At 39.0% G+C, this 12,707-nt stretch overlaps 1 protein-coding gene across 1 annotated transcript in view; it reads right to left on the bottom strand.

Moving 5' to 3' along the window:
* LOC140243301 (transmembrane protein 26-like) overlaps positions 1 to 12,321 on the bottom strand; it is a 41,685-nt gene extending 29,364 nt beyond the window's left edge. Inside the window, exon 1 of the mRNA XM_072322978.1 lies at positions 12,122 to 12,321. Within this exon, the coding sequence (XP_072179079.1) occupies positions 12,122 to 12,321 (200 nt within the window). The remainder of the gene's footprint in view (positions 1 to 12,121) is intronic.
* Between the last annotated feature and the right edge of the window lie 386 nt (positions 12,322 to 12,707).

Here is a 12,707-nt window from a genome sequence, read left to right as displayed (position 1 = left end):
CCATCTATGCATCACTGTGTCAATTATCGTTATCTGGATGTATCGTGCTATCGATGTGATCGACAGGACCTGATTGACTACCTGCATGGGCCTGAACGCGCGCACCGCGAGTTACATGATGAATTATAAAAAGGATCGTGCCTGAAGTCGATTTCCACCTCACCTTCGTGTAAAGCCAGAAACTATCACGTCCCAAGCTCTCCGATTGTCTCATCTGTAACTCTCTCTCTCTCCCTCTCTGTCTCTCTGTCTCTCTCTTTATCTTTCTATCTACTTTCCTCACCCCCCCCCCCCCCCCCGGTTGGTCTGTCTCTCTTGTTTTCTTTGCCTCATCTATCTTTCTCACTCCCCTCTACTTTCCCCCGGTCCATCTACATCCACTTACGCGAAAGCATTGCTTCGCACGCCACACACGCCTTACATTTATCTGATGAATTTGGAAACACCCTTGTGAATTCATTTAATCAATCCTTTTGCTGCGAAGCCGGAATAAGAAAGACTGAGTGTGGTGTGAGAGAGAGAGGGAGAGATAAAAAAATATCTTAACTTAAAGACAAGACACATTATATCATGAGGTGTCAGATGATGCGAATCAGAGCGAGGATGAGATAATAAACGAAGGAGCCAAAATCCTCCAATACAGCTTCGGATATACTGACACACACACATACACACACAAACACACACAAAATCGAGCACGATAAAGGCGATTTTTCATTAACCAATGCATCAGTGCTCAGCAAATCAATTTCGCAAATTGGTAGCACATACGCCAAGGCACTGTTTTCTCTTCTAGGGGAAGGTGAAGATCAGAGCAAAATAGAGAAAATGATAGTTGCTCTGCGAGCGAAATATATTCAATCCTTCACAGCTACTAGATAAGGAAGTTTTTACATGTTGACTTACGACGATCTCAAGAATAATCATGATAACGTATCATCTGTAAGATTAGAAGTTGCTAATCTTTATTCAGGCTGTTTTGCACCGGTAACCAATTAGAAGGGACTTAAAGGGAAAACAAATATCTATGCGAATAACGCGCACGGTTTTTTCTTCTGTTCATTCTCGTGTCTCAAAGGTGATATCTTTAAAAAAAAATGTAAACTTTCATCCGTAAGCAAAACAGAAGCGGTAAAATGTACCGATTTATTTCTAAAACGGCAGCAGTGACATGTGCAGTGTTATACAAATAAAGACATACATGACTTATAAAAAGCATGCTTTCTCCATTAATACGATCAGAAACGAAGGCTCCGCCCCTTTTTACAACACGCTCCATCTCTTCTGCAACAATTGACTATATTACGTAAGGCTTAGTCATGGAAAGCAAATTTTAATAACACGCCTGATGTCATTTCTGAAATTTCGGACAGGACAATTATTCGTTTCTTGCAAAAGTGTGACTTAGACTTTATGACTTAGGATCTATTCACAAAAATAAATAATGAGAGAGAAACAGCGCCCCCTTTAGTATTGAACACAAGGTCAAGCTTCTCAAATGCTGAATCTAACCTTGACATTCCATTAAAGAAGAGGTTAAGAAGAACTGATGAGTGAAATTGGATCATAGTGTGACGACGTCACTTTGATTTTCAAGGTGACTTGAAAAGATGAAATGAAATTAAGGAAACAGAAGGGCAGAGGTTTAACTCAGAATGGGATATTTGTTGTATGAAAATTCCGGAGTTCCAGGTTTCACGTTATAATTATACTGTATCACGAAACAATGATGTTGAAGCCAGCCACATGATAGATAAAAACCACAATAAACCACAAGATATGCAAGTATGAAGTGATGCCATCACCTCACAGGTTTCCTACAAAACTGCACTCAAATCTTCATGAAGATTTTAAGAGGGAGGAGCTTGCTAGATCATCAACCAAAAATATTTCTTATGATATTTGTTCGTATGTATAGACCAACTCTCAGGAGAGTTGCTTGTTGATGACGTCATTATCTTAGCTATTTTGCACATGAAACTTTAACTGATATTACTCTTTCTCCAGCCACCGCATGAAACGTAACAAAAATAGTATCTCCTATTTTATATCTAATTTAAATGAAACTTCTACGGTTGTGTTTGCTTTGATTTGACTCTTCATGTTAAAGTCAATTTAGGGATAGAGTGGCTTCTCACTATGAGGGATTCTATGAAGCTCCGGGCGAAGTATCCGATGATAGAATGGATTACCTGAATGGTGACATTTCCGGGCGAGTGTCCGGATGTTAAACTGTAGATCTAATCTTGTCATGTTATCCGAGCTAAGCTGATATACTCGACCATGTAGAGACCACTAGAGGGCATCGATTTATGTCTAATTAGAACAAACACGGTGAGATGGGTGCATGAATGATATCGCACCTGTGTAGCACAGGTATCGCAGTCATCATACACCTCTGTTTAGCGGCGGTGTACGTCACTTGACTGTTACAACAATCAATGCCGCAAACTCGGAGTAGTTTGTTTCTTTGCGATGCTTTCTTTAAAAAGTTGTAGGTGAAGAAAACGAATATAAATAGACTGTTCAATAGAGAGACATAATGTAGAAACAAAACGCTCGTGACAAATAATTCAGTGGGAATGTAAAATGCTGGACTTGGTTATTGACTTCAATATGAGCAAAAAAAAAAAAACCAAAAAAAAAACAACCAAAAAACACACACCTAAAAATACCAAAAATGCTCCAATCAAGCAAGAATATAAGTCAGATTTCATAATGCCTCCTGAAATAGATTGTCTTTTTCGTCTTTTTTTTTTCTAGGACACTTTGTTCCGGTCTGACGTACAGGATTTCTCAGATTTATGGATGCGGAGCATTAGAAACCCTTCAAACATTTTTCACTTTCAACTCTAATAAATTTTTGAAAGGATGATGCATTGCGTTGAAAGTTAGTATCGATCACGAATAGAATGTATTTATAATGCGCAAACTTTCAATTTAGTTTCACAATTAACTAATAGTGGTTGCCATGGCGTTTTATATTTTATTCTTTGTTCCATTCATTGCACAGAGCACAGCCGGATGAAATTACGCACTTGACTAGAACCTAAACTTCAAAGCCTCTTAGCAGTACACAATTTTCCTGGGGAGTGTGTACTTTCTTTTCATTGTTTAGCTGGGTTGGAAAGTCCATTTGTATCGAAGTAAATATCAATTTAAATCTTAGATTCAGCTCTTTCAGAACCCGCAAGTTGACTAAAATTTCATGTCTGGCGACGCTTTTTTTTTTTTTTTGGGGGGGGGGGGTTGTGATGCAGAAGCTCATATTCATATAGACCAGATGTACAGATTTTGAGCACGTATTTTGAGTTCAAGTATTCACGTTTGTGGCCAGTACGATTCATACAAATCTTTTTAAGTTAAGGTATGTTGACAGAATCTGAAATTTTCTCAATTAAAGCTGGGAAATACTCAGACTAAGATGTTTTACGTTAAGAAAATGTAATGTACGCTTATAATTCAAATAAGTATCATTATCATTTAAAAATACAGAGCACATCTTATTTAATGTGTCCTGTAAAGGGGACATCATATAGGAGGAAATGATTTTGACTAAATCTTGTACAATTTACTGCTGTATAACTTTTTTAAATAGCCATTAAACTTGGTACAGTCGTATCAGCCACAATTGTGTGTGGCCCTGAACGTATTCGTACCCGGAAGGGCGAATCATTTGAAAAATATCAACTATGGCAACAAAAGTGCGTGGATGCGCATAAGGCGTTTGCCTTCTCGAGCGAAGGCCACGTAATGTAATTAAACTGTATAGGATGCACAAAGAGCGTTTTGGCATATCGTTATTCAGCCCCTTGACAAAGTGTTGTCATCCGTGAATGGATGTGTGTATGAGTAGAATGGAGATTTTAGGGCCTCTGCATTATGTTCTGCCCGTCCTTGTCATGCTTGTCCATCACCTTTAATATAAAGAAAAAAAAGGGGGTGGGGACTGGTCATCTCTGCTGCTTACATCAGCGTCATTGACCTCCATTGGCAGTTTACATCGTTAATACCGTCACTGCAATCATAACGCCACTGTTCCTTACGTCTTTCTCTCATTTGCTATAAATACCATAATGTTCGTATCTATGTAGATATTATGTTGATTCAACTTTTCTGTGCTGTATCAAAGCGCTTAGACATGCCAATCTTAACCTCTGTATAAAGGTTATTCAATTGATTCAATTGATTGATTCAAACTTTATTTTCACTTTTTTTTTCAATAGAATGCACAAAGAAATATGTGAAATTTGACATGCGTGTCGTTGAAAATAAACATAACCCGCCAGAGATAACAACATATTCATGTTCATGTCTACATGTGATCAGTACAAAAAAGAGACATACAATCGTATTTATACAATCTGCGAAAAAGGGGAAGTACCCACTGGAAAGACTAAGCTTGTATTATGTGGGCACCTCTGAGGAAGGGGCATAGAGGGGGTGAAGAGCTTAAACAACTACAAAGAGTGTGGGAAACTGGGGAAATAGGGAATAGGTTCGTTATCATTATCATTATTTTCAGCACAATCATTATCATTATTCCAGCATCGTCATCACTAACAATATCATATTGCATCGCCATTCTATTGTCATATATACCATTATAACACACACACACACGATATGTCTCATGTATAGGTCATCTCTACCATAATTTGTCTGCAAATGGCACTATAGGTATCATGATAGCAAATGCCATCTTTAATTTTAAGGTATCAATACTTTATAGGCAGAGGCTAACGGAAGTATTTCTCGACCTTTTCTGGGTTCCTGGAATTCCTTGGGCGCTTTTCATGCAGTTACCCTGATGAAACGAATTTGATGCTTTAGTTCATCACTGACGCCACAGTAAATTGAATGAAACGATACGTTTACCACATAAATTGACATTTCACACATCAGCAAACTGATTTTACCCTCGGATCCCTATGTTGAGGACTCTCATGTTTAAAGGACAATTCTTGCCTACGTCGAAGCTTGACGAACATTAATAACATCGTCACACAATTTCTCACCATGTGCATCAAACATTTAACTAATTTAGTTCCGCTCTTGAACAACACTTTAATCTCACTCTTTGTATCGTGCCAATATTTGTATAATGGCTCTCGCGGCTTCCATGCAAAATAGATGATTATGAATCTAAGTGATTGGATGCTGATATTACAAATATTGACTGCGTATGGTATATACAGGGTTATCAGAAGTCAAATGAAAGATGACGGTCTGAGAGTGAAATTATACGCTCAAGAGAAATGCCCCCCCCCCCCCAACACACACGCTTCCCAACCACCTTCTCACTTCCTGTATGTCATTTCTACTTGCCACCCTACAATGAATGGTCGTCAAGTCAAACGTCTCATAATTGCTATTGCTAATAAGTAGTGGTCTTCGGGCGTCACGATTTGGTCGTTTGCTGTCCGGGTAAGATGCGAGGTCATTATCCGTGCGTCATTGTTTGTTTTTCATCCAGGCATAGAGCCGTTGTTTCCCTCGCGAGTATGAAATGCGCGCGATGAAAAATGCGCTGCAGACACAGAGTGAAGTATATATCGGAGATAATCGAGAAAAAGGTGTTCAGCCAACCAGAAACTCTGAAGTGGGATTGGGCGGCAAATTCGGTCGATTTTTATCCCGCTCATAGGCGGCGTGCGATCGTTCAATTTGTTACGGGGTCCCTGCGGACTGCAGACGATGGGTGAGGAGGAGCGGCGTTGTGATTTTAGCGGCGAATTTCCCGCTCTATTCTCGCTTACCCCATTCGTTTTCGTCTCCGACGAAGCGTCGGCCTTTCTGAGCTGAGATTTTTCGGGGAGAACATTTTCGCCACCTACTAGACCTAGTCTCCTCATGTCCCTCCTTCTTCTCCTTCTGATTCCTCTTCTATATCTATTTCTTTATCTATTTATCTTCTGTGACACGTTAAAAAAATCATGTTTTCTTCGACTCATTCCATGTTCCCCTTTGATGTCGTTTGTCTGTATTACAGGTGCCCTTCACCTTTTTCTCCTCTAAGAATGTAGAATCGGCATCCAAGCGTGACAACATTTCAATGTACATGCGTGTGAGGGAGGAGGTGTCAGACAGAGCATCTGAACTTAGTACTCAGTTTCCGATGTGCCGTGCAAATTTTTTCAGTCAGTGCAACCTAGCAGAAAGATGCTCGGTAGAACATTGAGAGCAAATTTAGCAATTACGGCGATAAACTTCCTTGACTCAACCTTTACGCGCGAATAATGTGTGGGGGGTCTGCCCGGGGTACGTACAGTCCGTTGTCTCAAGGGAGGGTGAAGCCCTCAATGGGTACTTTCCCATTATTTTATGTAAGTTTATTATGTTCTTATCATAGCCAAAGAGTCACAGCCGGTTATGACTTTGATATCCACTCCCGTCAGTGTGCAATGCTCGAATTAACAAGACTCCTCCGTTCACACCTTCACGCAGTGTTCCTACGCGAATAAACAAGACGAGGGTTGATCCATACATTATGACACGTCGTCATAACACTGCTGTCCAATCTACTATGGTTTGCCTTATGCTGACACTATATGTAATTCGCTACCAATTAGCAATGGGCGTTCGTTTGATGGAATAAGAGCACAACTTGGCCTTTGCAATGAATGAATTTATAGTATCACCTGTTGGGACATAGCTCCCTTGACGTTTTCGGATATGAATGATGAGTGCAACGTGCGGATCATACTGACCGCTGTGTTTCAAAGCTCGTTTGGTGACGTAATAATAAATCGCACCTTCGAGCTTTTTATCTGGTTTTGCTGATTAATGAGAAGCCTATACGACATTTGTGTGTAAAATACGCCTTTTAAACCTATCATCCTTTGGGAACCAGCAATCACAAAGTCACAAAATCACGAAATGAAATTGCTCAATTGCATCATCTGCCACATTATGTAGGATGATACAGGTTGACGCTCGCTGTTATATTCTTCACTCATATACTGGTTGCATGTTTGGCAAGTGAAATGTGGCACTGATTTTTGTACTTACCTGATATTGCCAGAAACTTTACGATTTCAGGGATTCTGCTATTTGGTTTCTTGACCAATTTCAAAACTTTACATATATCGACAGCTGTATCCTATGCAGCTGTCGTTTTCAACTGCTTCTTGAATACTTTCTTTAAAATTTGTAATGAAAGAGTATGATGTATGAAGAATAAATGACTAGGTAAAGTTGGATTTCTCTTTCAATTTTTCTTTTTAAAGAAGAATGCAGGGTGAGTGTCAGTACATAAAGAACACAAAACAGCGTTTGTCACATTGCATTTATGATTGTATTTATTATAAAATATTCATACATTCACTTGTGTGTGCATGCATATGGGGAGATATGAAGGTGGTATGTAGATCTCATCAAGCCGCTTCGGGTTTCTAGTTTGCGCATGAGTAGATAAAGGTCATTTGTACTGAGAGGCACATTGGTTTATAAATTCACTGAGATAAGCATATGTGATGTAATGATTATTCATCTAATCCTCATAAATGGTGCCTGCCAGTACATCCACTTGTCAGCAAGCTTGATGTTTGGCAGTGTTAGCAGAAAAAGTTTGTTAATTGATGCATTCAGTATAACACAATGAAGTAGATGCTTCCCCAAGTGTTGATTGACGAACCATTCTGGTCACCTGATCTACGCAGGTTCATTCTTTGCTTGGATATGAGTTCCATAAAATGCTATGTTGGGCAAGCTGGCGCATTATGTCGCTTAGAATCTATTTAAGTGTCTATCCAACTGAGGGAAAAAAAGCCATACCCATGTGCACATGATTTATCTCCGAACTGGCCTATATGATTGTGCGACCATGCATGGTGCGACCAAGATCCATAGTGCGGACGCGTCTGCATTAACTCTCGATGCACACGAGCGATGTGAACATTGACAATGGCATGTGACGAGAACCCGTCACTTTCTGACGAGTATTAGAAACACCTATGTAATGACCTATGGCGCTCTTGTAGTGTGTGCAGCAGCAAAGATCGAAGGATACATTGATGTCATGGAGCCACCACCAACACCATGAAAAAACATATGTGACTCCGATGAGGTGGTGTGCATGTAATGAACTTCTCACTTCCATCAGATTCGCCGAGACCATTTGAGGGTAACAGTTCTGTACTTGAATCCCCTGCCTTCAATTGCACAGCAGCATGATCTTTGCTTTATGATCTCTTTTATCATCGCAGCTTAAGTGCTGATCAAATGAAGTAACATAATATTCATGTTGAATTTATTGTCATATTGATACCTCATTACCTTGATATATTTGTAAGCATTTTATTTTGTAACTTTTGACAGTCGATATAAAAACTGAAATGGAAAAAGAAAAGAAAGTCAAAAGATTACCAATTGAACATTTTTTCTCTCTCTCATATATATATATATATACATATATATATATCTTTATCAATATATCTATGCATACTTAACTATCAATGTTGTATCTACATATCTGTAATCATCATGCTCTCCATGAATAATCTAAGAATATTTTTTTGCTCGTCAATGTAACAACGATTGCTACCATCCTTGTCATGTCCCTCGGATTTGACATAAAAAATGGGGAGGTCCTGTGTGTGAGAGAGTCATAACCCAAGCACGTAAAAGATTCCGCTTCATTCATGCATCGCAAAGAAAAGGGTGCCTTACTCGGTGAAGTGGTCCTGCCCCAAATACATATATATTCAGCTGGACTCAAAGGAAGACCAGATAAGGCAGCTGAATATGGGCAATATCCAGCCATCTTGTCAGATGGAAATGAAAACAAACAAACAAACAAACAAACAAACAAGGCGGAAAATCAGTCTTTTCGATGTCTTTGGAATGTCGCCATTATTAGAAGAGGACTGACGACCTAGATCTGCCTTTTGTTATGCTTTTTTTTTTCATTTTGCGCTGTTCGAAGCGAGGCAAGACGGACGGCTAATTGTCTGTGGATGTGTGAACCGTAAATTTTCTCTATTTTAGGAAACATAACTCATGTTGTGTGTGTGAGGGTGTGTGTGTGTGTGTTGTGTGTAAGAGAGTGCAATAATTGCACGACACAGGGATGCTACTTTTGTTTTGGATGATTTGCCGTACTTGTCAAAAGCTACGTTTATCCGACGATGAGCGATGGAAATTCTTGCTCATTCACGGCCAGAGACGTGATTTTGCTTGCGTACGTCACCAGTAAGAAAGAAGCTATAAAACTAACATGGACAACACTGGGTTCCATGACAGGAATGCTATGGCCAGAATCGCTACAAAGCTGTTCGATTTACATGGGATGCCATGTCACTGTGTGATTTGTAAGACCTATGTTTGTGAGCTATTCGACGCATTCTCTTTCGTATTTTGTCTTTTTCAAGTTTTAGCAAATAAAATCCATCTTTTTAAAACAATTTCCCGAATGGAACACTACTCTCACTAAATCTTTGAATTTGGAAATGAAAAACAGAAACAGAAACATAAAATCTGCAAAGAAATTAATCAACAAATGAATAGAAAGTTTGGCAGATGGCGAACATAGAGTGAATGTTGCACGATTCCCGACAATCCTGAATCATAGTTTCCTATTTCCTAATATCAAATGATGCAATGATTTGTCATCTCTTTATTCAGATCAATTACTAGTACCCTGTCACAAAATATAAAAAAAACCCAGCAATTACACCTCCTAAGGGAAGGCAAGGATCGGAATTTTACGGATTATCACACATGATAGAAACTGTCCAAAATGACTTCCACACAAAGGATACCGCCACAGCTCACTTGTTCCCCTTACCGTCGAACGGTACGGCCAATTTGCCGATCAGTTTTTCTAATATATTCATCTTTGAACTTCTACAAAACTAATTCTGTTCACCTCTGAGAATATTGTCGCAGACATCAAAGATGTAAAAAAAAAAAACAACCTTTCAAGTTAACTTATCAGCTGGTCCTCTTGAAACCCACGCAGTCATAAAACATGACATATTGTTATAATACTCCAACTCTCACAAGTGACAACGATGTGAGCAAATATTATGTTTTATTTGCTATACGCTCCATAGTTGGGTCTATTCTTGCTGGTCTCCGACATAACACTGTGACTGTTAAACAAGCACAAAGTTCAACGACTACTTTCGACCACTCCAGCATGTTTATCGGCCCATCGACATTACAAAAAGCTGACAGTGGGTGGTAATGTAGGATATCTCTCTCGTGAATTGCTTATCTTTCTCTCACTGAAGAGTCTGGCAGTGTATATTTTTGCGAGAAAGGTTAGCGACCTGTGCGAGATACATGTTATAGAAATACGTTTATTAGTTAAATTTGGGGTTTTCATTCACAGTTTGAACAAAATGATGAAATTATAAGCCTCTTAATCATTCTATCACTTTTGTGTTATACACACATAATAGAGTTTTTTTTTTAATAGGGTTTTTTTTCTGCTTGTTCTCGTACTTGGAACATTTTAAAGGGATGGTACAGTATTGGTGGAGATGAGAATTGGGCTTTTAACTTTTTGCGAGATACCAAGAAAACACTTATGATATAGTACAGAACATACCATTTTAAGAGGTATTCAAAATGTATTTGATGAAAATCGGTTTGGAATGACTGAAACATCTAAAAACTAAGTAAAATAAAAGCGATCGTAATAAAGTGTGGGTCCCACACTTTATTAGACTCGCTCTTTTTGGATATCTCAGCCATTTCAAAACCAATTTTCATCAAATAAACGTTGAATTCCTCATAAAATTACATGCTCTTTCATATTTCATAAGAGGTTTCTCATTATCTCACCAAAAAATGTTAGAAACCTGAAATTAGGTCTCAACCAAAACTATACAATCCCTTTAAGTTCTGATTGGAGTTCAATGGGGAAAGCCTCAGACGTGATAGAGGTTTTATTGTGACGTAATGTCACACCAGAAAGGGCATGGAATATCCCAAGTGATAGGAGTGTCTGTCAAAGTCACCATCTTCGCCCATTAAATAGCCACTGATCATGACTGTAAGTTATAAGAGGCCTATTCTTTCCTTTCCTTTTCTCTTCGGTCAAAAAATCGGTAATTCCTCAATTAATGCAAATGCTGTGTTTAACACATCGGACAAAAGCAATTGCACTCAGAAACACTACACATGTATGCACAGGGGCACACACTCAAGTTGAGAATCTACAGTCTTGCGCGTATAACATTGTGTTATAGAAGGCAGTGCTCTCTACTCATCCGAAAGAACGCACAGAAATCTGCTCATAGTGGTAACAATAGAGAGCAAGCTTGGAGGGGCATCTGCAAATCGTGAATCGTAAGCCGGAATATTAGCCATAATACAGCTGTAGTATTGACTGAGGAACGCAGACAAGTGAAGGAGAAGAAAAAGAAAAGACTACAAATGACCAATAGTCTGAACAAAGAAAGGAGAATGTGATTTGTTAAGCGAGGTATGACAGGTCATTCTATCGCCCTACTTCCGTGCCCGAAAACGATGTATTCAATTTGGAGTCGCGTCTGAGGCGTTTAGACTTCAGGCAAAGTTTATATTATACTTTGGGGAATTTAAAGTAAAGGAGACGAAATCCATTGGTGATTTTATCATTTCAACAGCTGACTTTTAAAGGCATGTTATTTCAATTTGTTTTGAACAACTTGACACAGTTTAAATCTCAAATTCATGTTGAATTCCGAGACTGCTTACTTTTATCATTATTGTTAGTACTAAGTATAAAAATACTAGTGCTGTTAATGTTATTGTTGTTGCTACCAAATTTTGTTGGCATCAGTGCCAATACTACTATCCTGAGTTTACATGTTGTGTTCATGCTGAGGAAAAAAGAAAAGTAAGCACATTTTTTGGTTCCCTTTAAAGAAACATTTCGTTGATGAATCACTGATATTTTTTTTACTCTTTACTCGACATGATTTGTGGTCATCGAATCTCGACGAACATGACATAATACTCAACTTACTGACACATACACACTGCGGTAAATTAGTGTAATATAGACAGGGGAAGAAAGGCGACTGACCAAACAGCATAGATATAAATAGGCCTATTTGTAAATAAAATGAATTTTTTAAAACATAAAATTGGCTTAAGAAGACAATTAGCGCACCACTTCTTTACTCACCATTTCCACTCCCCGGTCTTGGTCCTTGTGAAAGTTATTGCTGCTTCGAGGAATAGTAAAAAAGACAAGTTTAGTAGCAGCCAGTAGGCCTGCTGGTGTTTGACCGTGACCACTCCAAAGACGCTTATCATAGCAGCGATGCAAAACAGACAGCGCACCGTTAACCCTTGTATGATCATGAAAAATCGTGAAATCGCCATGATAGATTTTCATCAGCCGTCCACCTTCGAAGGAAGCTCGGTCGAAAAGAGTAAGATAGAAAAAGCGGGGAGCAACCACGAGATGGTAGGCTACTCAAAGTCAGCCTGTCACTTTTGTTCAGTCCTGTTTGATAATGTTCCTGTCTCGGTTCACGTTATCACTAGTGAAAACAAAAGTGACATGACAAACTGTCACAACCGATTTCTGGCCTGATCCAATTTGTTTTCCAAATGAGTTCTGGCGCGATGAAGAGCCTTAGCCGTCTATACCAAGCGAGATTACCTTTACCCGATCACGACAGGCAGGTAAGCAAATTTGTTGGTCCAGACTTTACGGCCGAGAGAACGTGGATCCACATACATTCCCCGGATCAACGTCAGCTAGC

Source organism: Diadema setosum, chromosome 2 (assembly GCF_964275005.1).
Source record: "Diadema setosum chromosome 2, eeDiaSeto1, whole genome shotgun sequence".
NCBI classification, from domain to species: domain Eukaryota; kingdom Metazoa; phylum Echinodermata; class Echinoidea; order Diadematoida; family Diadematidae; genus Diadema; species Diadema setosum.
This window is presented reverse-complemented; position numbering and strand designations above follow the sequence as displayed.